Source organism: Pararge aegeria, chromosome 15 (genome assembly GCF_905163445.1).
Source record: "Pararge aegeria chromosome 15, ilParAegt1.1, whole genome shotgun sequence".
NCBI lineage: Eukaryota > Metazoa > Arthropoda > Insecta > Lepidoptera > Nymphalidae > Pararge > Pararge aegeria.
This window is the reverse complement of record NC_053194.1, coordinates 10,420,212-10,441,572: the sequence shown is the minus strand read 5'-3', so window position 1 is coordinate 10,441,572 and position 21,361 is coordinate 10,420,212. Positions and strand designations below refer to the sequence as shown.

General features: G+C 33.0%; 2 protein-coding genes across 2 annotated transcripts; one reads left to right on the top strand and one right to left on the bottom strand.

Annotated features, from left to right (window-relative positions):
• Positions 1 to 8,374: 8,374 nt before the first annotated feature.
• On the bottom strand, positions 8,375 to 10,172 carry LOC120630090 (aminoacyl tRNA synthase complex-interacting multifunctional protein 1). Its single transcript, XM_039899233.1, has 3 exons — positions 9,939 to 10,172; positions 9,069 to 9,578; positions 8,375 to 8,715 (listed from the first exon to the last, which is right to left on the bottom strand). The coding sequence occupies exons 1-3, from the start codon at positions 10,041 to 10,043 to the stop codon at positions 8,428 to 8,430; spliced, it is 903 nt and encodes a 300-aa protein (XP_039755167.1). The 5' UTR covers positions 10,044 to 10,172; the 3' UTR covers positions 8,375 to 8,427.
• A 1,302-nt stretch (positions 10,173 to 11,474) lies between these two features.
• LOC120629905 (polycomb protein Scm) lies at positions 11,475 to 17,131 on the top strand. Its single transcript, XM_039898983.1, has 5 exons — positions 11,475 to 12,711; positions 13,194 to 13,488; positions 13,965 to 14,183; positions 15,982 to 16,206; positions 16,818 to 17,131. The coding sequence occupies exons 1-5, from the start codon at positions 11,660 to 11,662 to the stop codon at positions 16,950 to 16,952; spliced, it is 1,926 nt and encodes a 641-aa protein (XP_039754917.1). The 5' UTR covers positions 11,475 to 11,659; the 3' UTR covers positions 16,953 to 17,131.
• Positions 17,132 to 21,361: the final 4,230 nt, after the last annotated feature.

The following is a 21,361-nucleotide window of genomic DNA, read 5'->3' as shown; positions in this document are numbered from 1 at the left end:
TTATAATGTAATCGAAGTGCGTTCATTATATACTAATTCGATGCCCCGACTAAATAAAATGCATTTAATTTGTAAAAGTTCTTGAACACATTCCATCAATTTCCATTTACGGTTTAGTTAGTCAATAATAAAAAATATATTTAAATAAAAAAATTACGAGTGTATAAATATAGGCAAAGTTGTCTTCCTAAAAATATTTAAATTGTAAGAGAGATACTATATTTTTTTTAAGCCACTCGTTGCTTACCCACCTCTTTTTAGTCTATCTGTGCCATTTTAAAACTGAAGTCCCACTGAATAAATTTTTTAATTGTGCAATAACTTTACGTCTTGCTTATAAACTATCTATTTATATGTTATTTATATACCTACTTGTCATTTTATACAGTATTAATATTGACTGGACGTCATAACTTTTATTATACTACTTCCTAAACTCTTACGACAAATTATAATTTATATTTTTGTAAGGAACTAATTATTATCCTTTAGTTTAAGATAGATGTGTAAGTTTTAAAAGAAGATTTGCAAGAAGCGTATATTTGTATCATTTATTTGTGCTCTATATTTCTATATTTCCTTTAGTCTATTGTCATACATCAAAATGGCCTAACATGCTTACAATGTATATGTTGCGTGTTTCACCATCGAAAACAAGAGTGGATTACTTATAGGTTCAAATAGTATTGCATTTAACAACTTGAACTAATAACTGTCACAGAGTATATAAACCGTATGCAAAAAATATCATTATCATCATATCCAACCCAATATCGGCCCACTACGGGGCACGGGTCTTATCTTATAATCTGAACTGCTTAGGCCGAAGTACACCAAGCTGGCTATGTGCGGATTGGCGGAATTCATACGCCTTTGAGAACATTATGGAGAACTTTCAGGCATGCCGGTTTTCTCACGACATTTTTCTTCACCGTTATAGCAAGTGATATATTATTTCTTTAAACGCACATAACTAAGAAAAGTTCCTTTAGTGCGCTCGAACTCCCCCCCTCCGAAAGTTAAGCCGAAGTCCTAACCACAAGGTTATAACTGCACAAAAGTCACCGAAGTACTACCTACTAGTATCTTTAGAAAAATATCTGCAATAAGACATTAACACAAACAGCTTTATTTTCAGTCCTTTATCGAATCACGGCTGGAATCCCGGGTCGGGCCAATGAATGTTAGGTATTTTGTGTTAAAGAATTTACAGTACCAGTCCGGAGTTCCTAACTCCGGACTGGTACGGTAATTGGCGGTATCGGTGTAGGTGCAAGGTATTATCACTATCTTGTGATAATAATCGTTAAAGACCAACAACCCGCATTGGGGCAGCGTAGTGTGGCGATCCTGTGACACCGTCTCCCCTATGGCAGGCCTAAGCCCAGCTATGGGATGTTAAGAAGCTGCGGATGATGATGACGACATCCACTCTTGTTTGCGGTTCTTTGGACATAAGTAATTTTATATACAATTAGGATTGTAAGTAAACAATGTCTATTTTGTTGTATGCTTTAATTAGTGTTAGTAAATAATTAGCATATATTGATAATGGTCACAACTCACAACCACCGTTCTGTTCTTCTTTTTCTATAATTTACAACTTAGTAATTGAAGTCCTTGAAGTATATTATGCTCTTAAATATACTTAAAGTGTATTTTTTGTCACAGTTGTTATATTATCGTTACTTTTAAGAAATATAATTATGTATCTATAATATTGCGGTTGGTGGTCTGTATTTGACATTCGATGTATATTTATTATATTTCTTAGCGATTTATATTGTTATTTTCTATGCTAGTCTATTTTTTCTTATCTCTCTTTTAGTGTAAACAATCTTTACAGAACTTTTAGTTTTAATGTATTTTCTTAAATTTTAATAACAATACTTAATACATAAAAAGAAATAAGAAATAAGTTGTTTTTGCATTTAACCTTTTTATGTTTTCTATTTTTTAAATATGTTATACTACAAAGTAATAAAAAGGTTGTATACATGAGACAAGTTGGAAAAAATAGATTGGTAAAATTCACTCATTTGTAAGTGTGAGACAAAGTGTGTTTTTACTTACTTCCTAAAGAGTTATATGACTTCGAGGTGACTTTTCGATCCACGGAATACATTTCAGTTTTTTTTTAATGTGTAGAATACGTATATGTACAAATGTATGTACTTAAAATCCCACATTTATGTAAATTCACTCAGGCTGTAGAGTCATGATTTTCAGTGAAAATTATATAAACTTCGCAATAAATTCTTTTTGTGATGTAAAGCCTGAGTAGGAAAGCAGTGTTTATAAAAATGGAACAATTTTTTTATACATTAACAGACAAATGTATTATACCATGCAAAGCGCCCTCAGAAAAGGTTATTTTTTCAGGTCAGGCTTAATACAAGGTTGGTAAATTTTCTTTCGTCTCTCGGGCGTATAAGTCACGTAAACATATAGTATCCATTTGCAAACGAGTGAAACGACCATCTTTATAACTTAAGATGTCCCTTTTATACGTCATTGCACTGTCTACTTGGAAGATCAGCGCTGAGTTTCAATAGACAACATTAATGCTGACTTATGACTTATGATTTTTTGAATCACATCCCGCTTCTTATTCTCAGAAATCATTTTAAAATATTTTTATAGTACCATAGACAATGGAAAACGATGATTAAAAGGGACAAGTTATTATTTGTAATCTTAAATTTTTACATTTATATATTTGTGTTTAATCAAAGTATATTTACTTAACCAAAGATTTATATAAATTTTAGGCCCCAAATATATCGATGACATAATATTATATAAGAAATTTAAAAATAATGTTGTTTAAGCCGTGGCCGGATTGAACGAAACGGTAGTCCGGTTTCGAATATCAGTTTAGCTTGCGCTTAAGTAGAACGTTGGCAGTCGTACTTATACGAATTCTTACCAACCATGTTCATATTTTAAAGGTTCTGTCATAACTACACAGAAGTTAAATTACGTTTAAGACCTAGTGGACTTTGTCCACCATGAAAGACATTATTGTTGAATAAATTCCTGATTAATGCTAATTGCAAATGGTATAACGCGAATATGTTAACGTAAAACATATTACAGGACAGTTTTCTCTTCCCCGGTTTTTAGTCAGTCGTAACATTCCACAAACAATACAACGCATGGTAATCTTCAACCATGCATGGCCTTATGTCGGTAATATGAAAAACTACCCCATCACTTATTGCTTCATTATATCGACTAGCGCTTTAGCGTAATCAATTAAATGATAAGATGAAACGGCTGTTTGTTGCATAAAAGTAACTGCAAGTTGCCAACAGCTGGCGTTGCAGGTAAACCTTTTACAAAGACAACTCAACTAGTCTTTCTTATTTTTGATATCCTCTAACATGTATTTAACACATTGCTTTCGATATATGTACTCCAATAAAGTAGGGAGTGATATGTAGTGTTATATATGTATTAGTTAAATACAAGTTAAGACCCGGAAAAAAAATTACAGAAATACTGTCATATTATTAGAAACATTTTTTAACATACATATGTATTTTATTCTGAGATATACACTGTATAAAGTATATTCCTATGGACATTTTGACAGGACCTTTGATAATTATTTTAAATCAAAGTAGCATAATATTATTTTTAGTGTTGTTTTATTTCTTTTTTTTATAAAACATTGTATATTAGTATACATATAACTACTAATACGACGCACACTTAAATTAAATCGCTTAATATATTAATTTGCTAGATTACTTGTTTAAATTATTATAATTTAAACAAGTAATCTGTTCCAAAGAATGGTAAATAAAGGTACAGAGATGGGAAAAGAAAATCATTCTTAAAATTTATGCATGGTTTGTTGGTTTATATACATGTGGGAATTAATTATTATATGGCAGGGCAGGGGCGATTTGGTAATTTATAATTTCAGATTTTCTCTGGTCTGGTCTAGTAAGAGGCATCAGGCCATTGAGCGATAGATGCGATTTTAAACTTCTCATTGTTCGAATTGAATCATGTTTATTTTTAGTATAAATTCAATATGCGTTACGTTTTCGAGTGAATGATTTTCTGTACCTTTATTTCATTTCCTAATACAACAGTCTATATTATATATTGGTAGGTTCATAACATCCTAGAAATAATTAATTAATATATATATAACTTAAAATACAAGCGTCCTATGGAATTGAAATTGAAAAATAGAAGCTTAATCAAAAATAGGTACATTTTATTACTTACTATGAAAAAAAAAAATAGTTCTACTACTAAAAATAATGTTGGTACATATCTGGTGATAAGCCTGTCATTACATTATCATAAGCCTGTGATTACATTGATCATTGTCAAATTCAAACAAAATTTTTGTAAAATATTTTATTTGTTTTTTTTTCGTACACACTTGTGTATAATTAATGTCGCATAAAAAGAGAGCTGACTGTTTTTATGTCGCATTATTAAAATTACATGTAAATGATTGTGTCTTGCCTATTGCCCTTCATAATTATTCTATAATTATATAATCCACGTGTATTTAGGTTATAAAGTTGGGATCACTTTATAACCTAAATACACGTGGAATGCATTTTATTTCATTACCGTCATTAAAGGTTTTCTATGGCCGCCTTTACATTGCTTTCTATCTCGTCAAGATAGGGTTCAACGATCGATTCGGGCATTGGTAAAAAGAAAAGGGATGCCAGCAGCTTCTGAGTCGAATTTCTGATATCCTGTGATCTACACGCCCACACACATGGCAATATTAAAGACAATATTCTAGTCAATTATATTGACTGCAAAAAGCCATTAAAATTGGGGAGCCTATAAAATTCTTCTAGTGTTCCTATACTTTTAGTCAGAAAGCTAACTACAGGCGAAGCTGTAAGCAAAGTAAGAATACCAAATTTCTTAATATTATTTTCTACAAACTTTTACCCTTTCGAGATGGGAATTTTAAAAACGCAGATATATTTTGCGAAAATAAAAACTTTTGCACGAACTTTCACCCGAAGGTTATTTCAAAAACTTAAAACATTTTACAAACAAAAGCCCAAAAACCTTTTATGGATATAACTTCAACCATTACTGAATCCTAGAAACTGAATTTTCCTGTTTAACCCCTCAGGAGTAGAATTTAAAGAATCCTTTTTGTTCACCACCTAGGGTGCTTAAAAAAAATAGCCTCATCTTTTCAAATTTCTACGTGCAGCGGTTTAGTCTGTAATCAGGAGTTAACATAAAGCTTTTTATAGTATTTAATTATTTGACTGTATCAAATATACTAGCACTCATTCGCATGTAATTGCAGTCAGTATAAATTACTCACTGCGCCGATCGATCAACACGGCTCTTTTTACGTGACACCTACATTCTGCCAAGCTGCAAAGTCATTATAGGCTGTAAAGGCATATTTAATTAATGGACTATAACGTAAAAGTTACATATTCCTTCATCAATTATATTATGCATACATAGTATTTAATTCGAATATTAATATATATATGCTCAAATAATATTAATGTGTATTATCTGCACACAATATGAACACAAGGAGCTATTAAATACAACTAAAGATACTTAGTTGGTATCTCTAGATTAACAAAATATGGTGTTAGAATTATTCTGTTTGAAATAAAGTTAGGAGCTCACGTTAAGAAGAGATGTTTGGTTATCTAACCTGTGTTAGTTCCTCTACGGCAAAACAGTTTAAGGTTGATCCTGAGAATGGCGATGATGAGATATTTTTTCGGGATTATTTATAGCATGAAAGGAACCACCAATTCGTTAACGGCAACTGAAGGATTTGTTTGTCCGCCCCTTTCATAACCCATTCTAACAATAATGCACTAGATGTGAAGCCCCATACAAAATCTATGAGATAAACTCCTATCTTTATACTTCAAGTTATCTAATAAGTGTTTATGTATAACTAAAAATATAAAGGTTCTTACTTAATATAAAATCAAGGTCAAAGTCAAAAATATCTTTTTTCAAGTATGGCCCATAGATGGCACTTATGATATATATTTTATGAAAAATGTTTACATGGTAGTGACATGATGGCGCTACCCATATTCGTCAACCTAAAACTAGAGCTAGTTTCCGTCTACTATAATTCGTTAATTAAGCTCTTTAGGACACATTGGATATCTCACTAGCAAACAAACGAAAATAGGTTCCCAGATCGAGGGTGAGATCTTATTTTACGATCTTATGACTTTGATGACTGACATCACATACAAGGAGGTAGGAGCTGGTTTCATTATATCATGACGCTGGAGTAAAAAGATAGAATGTTTATTTTTAAATTTATTTTAGTTTTAATCCTAAGGTTTTTATGATTGATTTATAAGCGACAACATACAAGCGTAATAATATCTCCCTGGTTTCTAAAAACTACACTAAATACCGTGTCATGTGTTTAATCATTAATGGTCTTACAAGCAAAACGTGGCGTAACGTCGGAATAGTTGCAGTGTGTCATCACACTTCAACTAACATTCAGACCTTTTAAATGACAGAGCGTGAAACTATTCCGTTTATTTGTGAGACCCCAAGGAAAATAGGTATTGTCTTATAGAAATAATTGACACTTAACTATTCTGATATAATATATCTATAGTAAACTTGTTAAAACGAAATGTTGTTTCATATTAAAACTAGAAACAAAGATATTTTTGCATAATATATAAAATGTAATATGGATTAAAGTTTGGGCACAGGCAATGGTTTATTGCGTGTTAAAATATTGAGATGAGCATACTAGTGTGGCCAACAAAATACCTTGAAACTAACAATATTCAGACTTTTACTATAACTGTTTAAGATCAAGAAAGTAGATCTCAATGACACGGTTATAATATAAGTGATCAAAATTATACGTCCATGTTGGATGATGCTTGCCTGCACACTTATAAATAATTGTTAAATAATTACATAAATAGATGAATATTTTCCTACTAGTTAACCTACACAAATGTAGTTTTTTTCTATGACACTATTTAATCAAATTGTTATTCACAAATGAAAATAATTTTATACACAAAGTTAAAATTAAACAGGACCACAGAATATAATTCATGAATGCTATAAGCTAGGATCATTGTGGTGTTAATGTTAACGTTAATTTTATCACATCTGTCTATTTTTCTATCTTTTAAATATAAATCAACTTACTAACAGTAATTTGTTAATGTAGGCTCACCTAATATATAATGATTACAAATGTAATATATTGTTGATATTGCTTAAAACTGTTGTTTTATTTCACGGGTTAAGATATTATTTTATTTCAATCTAACAATATTTAACAATTTCAGAATTAAAATTAGAAACTCGTGACCTATAGTCGAACATTTCGACCACAAGACCTGGGGCAGAGGTTCAACATGGAAAATGTTTGTGTAATGAATATGAACGTTTTCCAAGATCGAGGTGTTTGCCTGTATATTGTAACATTATGAAAATGAATATTAATTTGCTTATACTCCGCGAAAATCAGAAGAATCCGTATGGTGTAATTTATAATTTCTTCAATCCTTATACTCCACACCAAACAGTTCTTTGGCAATTTACCCAACTGGAAAATGTTTGTGATGAACATGAATGTTTTTCAGTGTCTGCGTGTTTATCTGTTTAAGTATTTATGTACGTTTTTCGGTAAAAAAATATTCATCAGTCATCTTAGTCCCCAAAGCAAGCTAACGCTTACTTTAGGGCTAAATGGCACAACTTGGGTATTACGTAATTGAAACCGATTAGGAATATGGCTACAACATTCCTATAAGGTTAGCCCTGAAGTTACCTAGGCACGACCTAATTCTTCCACCAGATCAGACCAGAGAAAATTTTTAAATTATATAAATTTGCGAATTACTGCCAGGAATCGAACCCGGGAGCTAGATTTATTAAACCGCAGCACTCCCCACTGTGCGAGGAAGGTCGACTAAAATAATAATAGATTATTTGTACACTGTAAGCTCAGGGGATCCCACCATTAGCTGCTGTGTGAAATGATCCAGCTAATTATCAGTCATGATGACTCAATCCATTACTAGCCCACAATAAGGCATGGGTCGACTCTTACAATAAACAATGGTCAAGGCTGTAGTCCACAATTATAGCCCAGTGCGGATTTGATAACTACACACGCCTTTGAGAACATTAAGGAGAATCTCAGGCATACAGGTCGCAATGTTTTCATCACCATTGAAGCAAGTGATATTTTAATTGCTTAAAACTCGCATAAGTTGGATGGATTGTGGATTGGTGGATGAGTGAGTGAACTTGAACTCAGCCCCACGAAAACGATGTTCTGGGCACTGGGCTATTACCTCTTCAATCAGTATCAGACAGTAAAAAAAAATTAAATTTCAATAATTTATTGTAAAAACTGCCTAAATTTTAAAAACATTTCACTTAAAATTATTTAACATTCACCCCTTTAAGTGTGGGTGCTTTAACTGGGCCTTTCCCAAGAATTACTAGAGCACTTCCTTTATAGCATGCAACACAATCATCATTAGTTTTAAGGTCTGGGGCGCAAGTTTCAAATATCTTCTTCTTAGGGTTGAGTTGGGGTTCTGGCTCCCGAGGATACCCTTCGCATGTGACTAGATCCCCAGGTATAGCTCCATTCGGTGGAATGAGTACTTCAACTTTATCAGGTGAACTGGCACACATTACCATAGCTTCAGAGGTGACACCACGCATCTAAACAAAAGATAAAACACAAATATCAGTTTTGTTCGACTGTTATTATGAATATCAGTAACTACTTATCTACCCTCTGAGAATTGTATGTAGATAAAATTAATTACATTTACAAATTTTATTCATTATTTATTTTTGAATTTCATATGACAAATTTAACATGCTTGTGAGAACAGCAATAAAATTTGTCAAATTACATATTGGTAAGCTGCTGCAGTTATTTGCAATAGACTAAACATTAGCTTTTATATCTAGCTGAGTATCTATCTTTCTGGATTATTTTTACAAATAAATCATTCTGGCTGGTATTGCATTTTTATAGAATCTGACTTTAAAGACTTAGATATATTTACCTTTACGGGTTTCAAATTGCATAACACCATAACAATCCTGTCCTTCATTTCATCAATGGGGACATGGTTGACAAGACCTGATACAACTGTCCGAGGGTTATCTTCACCACAATCGATCTTTTCCACATACAGGGTGTCAGCATCAGGATGTTTGTCAATATCAACAATTTTACCAATCCGTAGGTCTAACTTCCTAACATCAATAAGATCATTAGTCACTGGTACAGCTGCTTTATCTTTTGGTTTCTTTGCAACACCTTTTTCTTTTTTTTCCGTTTTGACAGCAGGAATCTGATCGACATCTACATTAGGTTGCTCTAATTTAGAGACATCTGCATTACTGATTGTGACAACTGTTTTTCCAGGTAATGGATACTGTTTCTTGCCGTTTAGTGTTTCCAATTTCATCAACTCAATCTTTGCCTCTTGAACTTTTTTCTTTAAGAATTCATTTTCTTGTATTAGCTCTTTGATTCCCTCTTCTACTTTATACTTCTTTACTTGCTCTAGCTAAATTAATAAAATATATGAATTACAATGCATGAAATTACAAATTATTATCAATTCAAATTCTAGTGAAATTGATTAATCAAAAAATTAACAAATAAAAAAAAAAAAAACGGAATTTTATGTTAAATTTTGTAATAACACAAATTATACTATTTACTATTCATTTCTGAGTGATTTGCTGTTGACCTTTGACTGAGTAGTCTTCTTTCATCACTGGTGATATGCATGATACTCTTGATTACCTTGATTACCTTACTCTATAACCTAATAAAAATATTGCATTTGGTGTGTGAACTTTAATAAAATACCTACATACTGGAGGAATGCATTAAGTATGACCGACAATATGGTTATGCTTACCTTACTCTTGAGTTCGGATAAACGTTTTTCAGCTTTATCGGCATTATTTACCAATTTAATAGCAACGTTTTTAGACATTTTTCTGACAAAAATTCGAATGGACATGAAAGTATTACTATACAAGTTTTTTACTAAGTATTACTAAGTTAAACAATAGTTCATTTACAGTTTACACATTTTAAATAACCTCGCTAATCGATTTTAAGATTTCAACCTATTATAAAAAATTTAATTTAGCTAAACGTCATCACGACTAATGTCATGACATTTATGTCAAATTGCTGCCAAATAGTGATGTGAAACTGTAGCACCGAACGCCGAAAGTCATGGATTTTTAGACCCCTTTTACACTACACGACATCCTGTCCAGTCCTGCATACCGGGTTAGCGTGAACTTTAGTTAGAAGTTAATGCGGCCCTTATTCAGTTAATCGCGAGCTCTACGCTATATAGTATCATATTAATCTGTGGCACCAACGCTAAAAAAATATGGAGGGTAGAGGTAAGGAGAGTCATCTTATATGGGAGAAAAGTTGAAAAAGTGTCCAGTGTATGCGCTAAATAACAGTTCAAAAATCCTCCACAATGGCGCTGGTGGATGCACAGGGTATGGTATGAATGTAGCAATCGTAGATGAATTGAAGTATGCCGAGTTAAAAAATTTAATGTAATTAAATTAAATGTTATCGACTAAAGTAGTTAATTATAGAGAATTTCAACAACTTACGTTGTACAAAATATTGTGGTAAATATAACCTTACTTCCTTGTATCTCCATACTTCCTTGTTTATTTTTCAAGCCTACTCTAACAATATTTATATTTGGCGCTTCTTTTAAGAGTTACCCTGATGCAAATGTGGCGCCATCCTAATTTAATACATTTTGACGACACTTTTTCATATACACAGATGACTCTCCTTACCTCTACCCTCCATACTAAAAAAGTAGCCAGATGTGCGACCGGTCAAGTGCGAGTTGGATTCTAACACATGGGTTCAGTATTTTCGTTCAAGATAGAAAGTCTTTTTTTTTTAATTATTGTAACAAAATACAATACAAGACAGGAGACATATTTAACAACATAAAATTTTAAACTGTTTCATTTATTATCATCATGTCAACCCATTTCCGGCCCACTACAGGGCACGGGTCTCTCCCACAATAAGAAAGCCACCACGGAAAGGCCTAATGCGGATTGGTCAACATTTAATTGCATTATAGAAAAAATTTAATTCTGTTTAGTCGCATACTAATTATTTTTGTTATTGTTATTAGTGGGACTGAATACCAGCATAATCCTTTTTTTCTTTTGCACTGCGGCAATTTTGACTTTTTTAATTTGAATTATTTTGACTTTTTTTAATTTGTTGTTATAGCGGCATTAAAAATTCCCCATAGTATGGTTTTTAAATCTTCAATCAGCAAGATTTTTAAATTAACTTTTAAAATATAAATAATTCAGAAAATTATACGTGGCCCGCATTAAGGACTGGCAGCACAACTATTTTCATTAGAAAAAAAAACTAAATCCAACATGGCTGATGGAATGGCGTCATAAATACTTTCTGACGTTGTTTATATTTGTGCAGAAACTAATTTATCGCTATCGTACATTATTTACAGTTCTAATTAGCAGTGAGTTTTAAATACGATGTAATGATTGAACTAATTGTGTAAGTGGAATGCTTAGGATAATGTTTTAGAAGCTACGCAACGAAACAATGTCAAACAATACTGTCGGCTCGTCGGGGCATGCTCCCGGCAAAATACGTGGACCTGGAAGACCCCCTAAACGTACTTGTACTTGGTGCGCTGAAAGCAAAACTCCTTTAAAATATGTTTTACCAACGGAAAATGGAAAGAAAGAGTTTTGTTCTGAAACATGTTTGTCGGAATTTCGACAGGCGTATAGTAAAGGCGCCTGCCTGCATTGTGATAATGTTATTCGCGGCAACGCTCCTCCGAGTAGCAAAAACTTTTGTTCAACGTATTGTTTGAATAAATATCAGAAAAAGAATGAAAAAAGAACGACATCTCCTCAGTCCGGGAATGGAGCTAATGGTTCTGAAAATCATTCTAACAACAATTCCACAGGATCTTTTTATGAAATTTATCAGTCTTTCGACTGGAATGACTATATGAAAGAAACAAATAGTGTTGCAGCGCCGCAGGATTGCTTTAAACAGGCCCCAACACCTCCAGTCAATGATTTTAAAGTCAACATGAAATTGGAAGCTTTAGATCCCAGAAATCTTACTTCGACTTGCATAGCTACAGTCGTAGGTGTTTTAGGTCCTAGATTAAGGTTGAGGCTGGATGGCAGCGATAATAAAAATGATTTCTGGAGACTAGTTGATGCTGGAGACATACACACTATAGGCTACTGTGAGAAAAATGATGGAATGTTGCAACCACCACTCGGTTTTCGTATGAATGCTAGTAGCTGGCCTATGTTTTTGTTAAAGACATTGAATGGGGCTGAAATGGCACCATCAAAAGTCTTTCAACCGGAGCCAATCACACCTAAATCTAATTTATTTGTTGTTGGTCAGAAATTAGAGGCTGTTGATAAAAAGAACCCACAACTCATATGTTGTGCTACTGTAGGTGCAGTGAAAAATGATCAGATACATGTCACTTTTGATGGATGGAGAGGTGCTTTTGATTATTGGTGTAGATATGATTCTAGGGATATATTTCCTGTAGGGTGGTGTGCAAGGGCTGGACATCCCTTACAACCACCAGGACAAAAGAGTGCTACAGCTCCATCTAGGTAAGGGAAGCAGTTATAGTATTTAAGAAAAAATATAAAAACATTGAATCAAGATAAATTTATAGATTCCTATGGTAGGCCAATGTAAAATTACTACAAACAACTAACATATGTATGAGTAAACAACATTAATAATAGGGCTAGAGAATTTTGATTTCAATAAATTTTATGCCACACATAATGTAAATTCTAATTAAAAAGTCAACTGCTGTTTTATGAAAGTAACTTATCATTAAGAACTTAAACATCTTTTTACACTATTAAAAGTAATGAAAATGTGTTTTTTTTTTCTTATATTCTAATCCAGCACATAAACTGATTGGTTGCATTTTGTTTAGCTTATTTGAATTGCAAGTTTATATATAAAACCTCTAATTGTAGTCAGTTTCTATATTTATAACTAAGGAAGACAATAAACTAGAAAAAAAATTCTTAAATTTATTTATGGCAAACATATATACTAACAAATTTTATAACTTCAGGTTCAAACGGCCAAGTGGAATTCCAAATCCTGCTTTACCTGAAGGTGGCTCCACTGGTACTGGGAATACTAATGGAACCAGTACTGTCACCCCAGCTGCAAATGTTGTTTTGCGGATCCGTGGCAGTTGTTCCGGAGGCAGTCCTGATTTGCCCCCTTCGGTGACAGGAAAGGGATCATCTGGTGTCCTTAAGAATCTTGTTATTGAGCTATTTGATTCTGACTTGGACTCACAGAAGTTGTCTAGAGCTGTACATAGTGCATCAATTAACTATACAAATATTACTTGTATACAGGTAAGATTTATCCTCTTGTTTGAATTTTTATAATATCCTCCCCCTTTCATCTTCAACTAAGACGAATAATTGTGCTAGACACTGATATTTTGGAAATATTAATGCCATCTCACTGTTGCAACCTCGCATTGAGCCATACAACTGAATTGCGTAACCAACAAATAAAATTTATTCCAAAAGAAGCTATATATATATATACATACAAAAAACATTATTTTCAAAATTTTTTGATACGCTTCGGCGGTTAAGGCGGTTAACTATAATGATATAGTAGATGGTGACAACAATCTAAAAAAAACTTGATATTTATTTTAACTTTTGCAACACAAGAATTTATTTTTTCGACTGGGCAGAACGTCTCTAATTAGAATAGAGGTAATTATAGTTAGTAGTAGTTGTAGTTTTTTGATATAGAAGAGGAATTAGCAATGGAAAAGGAAAAGTTTTGTTAGTAATGTGCATAATATTATTTTCAGGTTTTACCAGGGACTAAAAATGTGACTGTGAAGTTACCAGTGGAGTTATCTACCGAGGAATTAAAAAATTGGCTAAAATTAGTGTGTACTGGCATTGGTTGTTGTGTTGGAATGATAGAGATAGACACAGGAGAGGCTGCTGGTCGGCCTTGCACTCTTTGTGGCGAGTCTACATCCAACAGTGTTACATCAGCATTTGCAGTTAAGAGGCCTAAAAGTGTAAGTTGTTTTTTACTTTTTTTTTACAGAGTTTTAGCTAAAAGGCTATACACAAGCTGAAAAGAGCATAATAACACCCCACCTCCCCCACCGCATTGGGCACAGGTAATCTGGTATTGTCCCACCCTGCTGCTCTATGGCATAAAGTAGAACTACTGCTAAAACCCTGTGCTGATACTAAGAACTCAAAGCTATTTATCAAATACCCTACCAGGGAATTTACCTTATGATTTATAGTTATGACGGCCGATTGGCGGAGTGGGCAGCGACCCTGCTTTCTGAGTCCAAGGCAGTGGGTTTGATTCCCACAACTGGAAAATGTTTGTGTGATGGACATGAATGTTTATCAGTATCTGGGTGTTTATATGTATATTATAAGTATTTATATATACTATTCGTAAAAATATTCATCAGTTATCTTAGTACCCATAACACAAGCTACGCTTACTTTTGGACTATATGGTAGTTAGTTATTCAAGCTTACACATGTCACATTTAACAGGTTACAACCTATTTCATACCAATGTTCTAGGTTGATGAGGTAATTGTGTGTTGACAAGTTGGTTAATTTGCAAGTAGATTGCCTTAAGACCCATATTATTTATTAAAAAAAAAACAATACACCACTGGATAGTCTAATGCAACATATTTAACTACTAATCTATATTCGACTACCAACCATTTATAAACCAGAACTCATCCAGGGAAGTACTACTGCCATACTTGGTGCCAGAAATAAGATCCCCTGGATGAACTGTGACCCAAAAAGCTCTACTACTAAAACTTAACTAAAATATATGCTATACTTAAATCATTTGCTCACGAATTATTTTTTTTACATGTTAGCTCTTACTGCAACCACACCTGCAGGTAAGTGATGATGCAGTCTAAGATGGTAACAGGAAAACCTGTTAGGGGTATGGCAGTTATATTCAACCCCTAATCGGCTTCTACGCGACATTGTATCGGAACGCTTAATCGCTTAGCGGCACGTCTATGTCGGTAGGGTGGTAGATACGGCTGATGCCCCCCACCCAGTGGCGTGCACTAGGTTTCTTAAAATGGCAAAAATCCTCCTCTTATACGAGCTATGTATACATTTTAGGGTAGGCAGTGCTTTTGTACATATATGAAGTGCACGCCACTGCTCCCAACCGACCAGATCAGAAAAAAAATCAGAAATTTTAAATTCGCAATCTTTCCATGCCGGTGATTAAAACTCCCAGCTGCGCTAGGGAAGTCTTCGAAAGTCGTCATTATTACTAGTTATTCAATATAAGGTACTTTAAATGATATCAGCACGCACCTCTAACTTATGATACACATTTTGTATATAATAACGCATCAAAAGTGCCATCTATGTGCCTATTTGAATAAAGAAATATTTGACTTTGACTTTGATTAACGTATTAAAAAGTTATGTGCGTTTTAAACAAATATAATATCACTCGCTACAACAAACATCGTGAGGAAACCTACCTGAGAGTTCTCCGTATTGTTCTCAAAGGTGTGTTAAGTCCGCCAGTCTGCACTGGGCCAGCGTGGTGGACTACGGCCTTAGCCCCTTCTCATTGTGGGAGGAGACTGGGTACTGGGCCGGTAATGGGTTGATATGATGTTGATGATATTTTATCAAGCCGATGGCTGGGAAACCTCTGGAGGAGGCCAGGATATGCGCTGATTACATTAAACTAATGTGCTAGATTTCAATGATAATAATAAAAAATCATTCATTGTCGATTATTATGTATCAGCAGTATAGTCTTAATGTATTTATTTATATATTTAAATATTGTAGGAATCTCCATCGCGTAGCACTGTGAACGGCGGTGGGGAGACATCCGGCATCAAGATGGCGCGCGTGTCGCCTGAAAGGCCTGAACCCGCGTCGTCTACTACGGGCGCGCCGCCACCACCGTCGCCCGCCACTGCGCCCGCAGACTGGTCGGTGGAGGACGTGATCGGGTTCATAGCTGCTGCCGACCAGGCGTTGGCAGCACATGCGGATCTCTTCAGGAAACATGTGAGCTTTTTGAACTAACATTGCCCATTCGGACTACAGTTTGTAGTATTCGCGACCCGCACGGCTAGCATATTGATTTATTATTTATGTACCATAAATTGTGATTGTGAACGTATAAGAAAAGATATATAAGAGATCTCTACCAGCTACCCCAGGATGTAAGATGATTTAATTTTTGTATATATATGTCAAATAAAGGTACAATATACTATATAATAACTACTAAGGATACGCAATATTTAAATAGTAACAAAATTCTACATACTAATATTTAAAATTTGAAGATACTATATTATATACAAAATACATAAAAGTAATATAATAAATATTTATTTTAGACAAACATTTCTATTCTAATGCAAAATTCCTAAATAATATTATTGATGCGAAAGTGTGTTTCTATGTTTGTTTGTGTACTTCAAACTCTCAGCAACCAATAAATTTAATTTTTGCCATGTTAGTTTAAAAGAGGGAGAGTAGAGTACATAGGCTTTTGTTTATCCCAGGAAAATAAATGGATCCCAAGGGATTTGTGCAAAACCGTAATATACGCGGACAAAGAATGGAGATTTAAATAAATTCTTTATATAAATAAATTATTCTTTTTACAGGAAATAGATGGAAAAGCATTGTTATTGCTTAATTCAGATATGATGATGAAGTACATGGGCTTGAAACTTGGACCTGCACTGAAAATTTGCAATTTGGTATCGAAGATAAAAAATCGTCGACATTATAGCACCTAGTTCTATTAGCGCACACTTTGAAGGTTTGAAACTATAAGTTTCTATTTTTATAGTGTTTAAGCATATGCTTCAAGTATTTCTAGAGCATTTCACAATAATTTATCTTCATCTTTGGAAAACTTTAAGATTTCAAAATTTGAATCTCCGATAAAATGATTGCTGGTGAAATTGGTCACAAAGAAACAGTAGGTACAGAAATAAATAAAAGCTAGACAGTAACCGGAGAATGTCATTTCAAATCAAAAATTAATAGTACTGTTTCGAGTTTTTAAGTGTAAATTTTTTTGTACTTCATATAAGATAAATTTAAAGTAGTCATGTAAATAAGTATTTTTCATTGAGCGAACATGCATTTAATGTAGTTTGTACTCATTGAGCAGCATATACATAATATTATGTATTATTATTAGTATATATGTTATACATTGTTTGCTTTATTGTATTGTATGTACTATAAAAGAATTGGCTAGTCGTATGCATAATCGAAAATTAATTGGATTCATTATGTCACCAAATCATATTGCATTAATTTTGCAATGAATATTTACTATTCAAATAGTTTGTCGGCAAACTGTATTGTTGATCTAGTGGTCAGCATGTTAGTTGTCCTTCCTCCACTGAGTTAGCATGTTAGCTGTCCTTACTCCACTGAGTTAGCATTCTTAAAGCTTTCTTATGAGGACCATAGTTAATGACCATGCTTCGGTACTATAAGTCATTACCACCCTACGGATAATACTATGAACTGTTTAGCCCACGTTACCATCTTAGACTGCATCACCTCTTACCACCAGGTGAGATTGCAGTCAATGACTTATTTTAATGGAATAAAAAAAAAAGTTTGATCTAAATTAAAAAAGGGATTTAGCCCCTAAAATTTTATTTGATGGTTGGTGTAAGAAACTTGGTCACAAAACTTAACGAAAACCAGGTCCACCTTGGAGAAAAAGTGGTTGATGAATATAAACGCCAATTAATCGGTTCGGAAATAATTTGTAGTGATTTTGCTCAGAGGAGCATCGAGTTAAAATAGTAAATATATAGGAAACAAAGATAACAGTGCTGATGGCCTAGTGGTTAGGATATCGGCCACCCATTTGGAGGGACCGAGTTCCATCCACGGCATGCACCTATAACTTTTCGGAGCTATGTGCGTCTTAAGCAATAAACGGTGAAGGAAAACATCGTGAAGAAACCTATATTTTTGAGAGTTTTTCATTGCTTAGTGTGGTGGACTTTTTAATTAGCTTAATAAAATTTTCTCATTCTGTGTTTCCCAGTAATGGGCCATATTATGATAATAATGTAGGATGATGCGTTTAGATTTGGTGACCTTATTCGTTTTTATTCTATAAAATCTACAAAAAGAAACAAAGATTTGTACTATTTTTGGCACTGATTTTCCATTAATGGTGTCTTTTATTTGGGGACAGTCTGTTTATTTTGTCACATGCTATAGAGAAAGGTAGCGTAACAAATTTTGTGGCAGTGTCTGTGCAGGGTAAAAAAAAAATGCGTCTGTGTGATGTAATACATTGAATATAACTGTACTTCATTTATTTTTATTATTTGTAATTTTATTTCACAGAATAATAATAATAAATGTTAAGAATAATTGATTTTCATTTCGATTATTGTTATTTTCTGCGTTGAAATTTGTATCAATCAAAATAAAATTTTATACTGTGTACAGAAATTCTATTGTAGATTAGGGTCTAGTGCCTTCCAATAATAATTAGTTTGTACTTAAATACCGGTCCCGATAGAGTAAACACTCTATCTAACCTCATTATTAAAACTCCAATGATAATATACATATTTAATAGAAGAACTTCGTAAAGTATAGTTGAAAAGTAAATTATAATAAGAGAATCAACAAATAAGTTTCAATTGTATTGCTTTATTATTTAGTTTTGATGTAACGAGTTAAGGCACATGGTGTTTGACCAGGGTGGGCATTAGGAGCTAGGAAAAATTCCTTTTACATACACTTGGGCGAATATTTTAAAGGTTCCATTTATAAAACACGTATCTTTACAAAAACCCTTAATTACGCTGGTACTGAAATTTCAAAGATTCGTATTTTATAATAATCTTAATCTTATTACCTCGCTATCTTGAAACATTTACTAAAAATATTAAAAAAAATACTAATCGCTGATAAAGTCGATTCAAGTCATACCTGACTAGTTGCGTTGTATCATAAACATCACATCCTGTACTGGATAGAAAGAGATTTGTCAGGTATCATAGAAAGATCATTGCTTGCGAAAATAATCTTACTACGCGTAGCTACGCGAGTCCAGTGGCGTCCAGTTCTTACAAGCACAAAAGCACTGCCTACCCTAAATATATATGGGGAGAGCACTGACATCTATAGTACGAGTTTTTACTCAGTTTAGGTATCAGTGTTCCAACGAAACATAGTATTAAGCTATGATATTTTCTGTCACTTTGTAATAATCGTGTGAATAAATGATTTTTATTATTTATTTATTATTATATAATTTATAACTCGGTATTTCTTAATGTTTATACCTGCCTAATGTATACCGCGGCCTAACACCCTGTGCAAGCACCTTTCTGTGTATTATTTTAAGGATCGTTTAATCGACTCGCGACTTAGGTAGGCGACAGAGATGCTATTCACACTTATCTTAATCTTATTAATCTTACTGGTAACCTTAGTTAAAGATTTGAATATCCGCAATTGTAGTCGTTTTCGATTTAAGAAGCAGCGTCAAAGAAAAAAGGTCATTATTTCTATACTGAAAAGGTTAAAGTTAAGATTTTTGCATTATTCGACTTTAAAATCACTACAATATTAGGTCAATTTTTACTGTGACGCTCCAATGTTTCGATTTTCGAAAACCACTTCGATTGCGAGAGTTCAAGTTTTATAATAGGGGTACAGATTATCGACAGATATTCGTCATAAAATTATAGTGAAATTTGATCATGTGTCAATAATCTGCTACATCTATACCTTCCCTGCATGTCTCCGCTCCGTTAAGTAGACACGACTTTAACTTTTAAGTCTATGGCTGTTGGTTTGCTGTACGCTTGCCATAGTTTGAAAAAAAAATCGTTTTAGCCATTTACAATATAGATGGAGGCAGGTGCCCCCACAAATTTATACGGAAAATCTGAATCCTTTTTGCAGTCGAAAGCAGTCAAAACGTAACTTTAGTGATGTTCCTTTTTTCATTCTATTTTTATTGTAATTTGCCATTTGAAGGGTTAATAATAATGTTTAAACATTTTATAATGTGATATTTCACTGTTATCTGTTACGTGATAAATTATAAAAATATAATAAAATTATGTTGCATTATAATAAAAAGTAGCTAAGTGATATTTTAAGTTTATACATGACATAACTACTAAGGTGTAGAACATTTATAACTTTAAACTTTGGCGAGTTGCCCATTATTAATATTGTTGCTGTAAATATAAATAATACTGCGGTTGGATTATAATTTAATTTTATAAAAAAAACAGTTCCGTTTATTAGCTTTTAATTAGGCTGCATTCATACTGATAGAAGACTTAATCTCATTATCTAAAGCCTTATGGTTACTGCTAAATAATGTCAAGAGCCTTTAGTCATATTAAGAACGCCTGCTTTTAGTACGGCTGCACCTTTAGCCCATTGTGTTTGCGATTTATAGAAATAGTATGGGTTCAGTTTATTTTTCTCAGCTTTTTCATATTGTAGTTATGAACTTGGTTTATTTTGTGTTCGGAATTTTGTGTCCTTTGAAATCAAATATCGTGAAATGTATGAAGCAATAAACACGTTATTTATATTCCATTTTTTTTTATCTGCCTTTATAATGTAAACAAAATAAAAATTATGTTTTACAAGTAATAAAGACATATATTTACATAAAGAAAATCTCTTAAAAACTTATTAATTTTTATACGTTTTTTTTTTTTTTTTTAAATTTAAAACATTAATAGATTGTTTATATTATAAGACAGGATTGAAAAAATTGAATATATCTGATGTATAACGTATTCGATGTTTTAGAGTACACATTATTATAATTGTATGGGTCTGTATATAGTACATATTATTTTTGTACAGTTAATACATGTGATAAGGTAATAAAAGTGTATTGCCGGAATCAACCGGTTAGAACGCGATTCTCAAATTTACCAGATTTGCCCAGGTAAAATTTGTTTTTTTGCATTTCTTGCTTGCTCTTTTGGTTTTATATCTATGACGATGTTTGTACGACCCGGACCAACGGTTATTATTCTCACCTACAAAATAGCTAAAGTCACTAAGTCAATAAGCATTCTAACCAGTTAATTCGCTAATGTTAATATGTACGTGTATTACCTGTAACACAGATAACATATAGGAATTGTGGAAGTGTTATCATATTACAAAGCTATTATTT

Coding starts and splice junctions, on each gene's coding strand:
- LOC120629905 (XM_039898983.1), top strand. CDS start 11,660: ATGTCAAACAATACTGTCGGCTCGTCGGGGCATGCTCCCGGCAAAATA. Junction 12,712..13,193: donor AGTGCTACAGCTCCATCTAG/GTAAGGGAAGCA, acceptor TTATAACTTCAG/GTTCAAACGGCCAAGTGGAA. Junction 13,489..13,964: donor CAAATATTACTTGTATACAG/GTAAGATTTATC, acceptor TATTATTTTCAG/GTTTTACCAGGGACTAAAAA.
- LOC120630090 (XM_039899233.1), bottom strand. CDS start 10,043: ATGTCCATTCGAATTTTTGTCAGAAAAATGTCTAAAAACGTTGCTATT. Junction 9,579..9,938: donor TATCCGAACTCAAGAGTAAG/GTAAGCATAACC, acceptor TTATTAATTTAG/CTAGAGCAAGTAAAGAAGTA. Junction 8,716..9,068: donor GCAATTTGAAACCCGTAAAG/GTAAATATATCT, acceptor TCTTTTGTTTAG/ATGCGTGGTGTCACCTCTGA.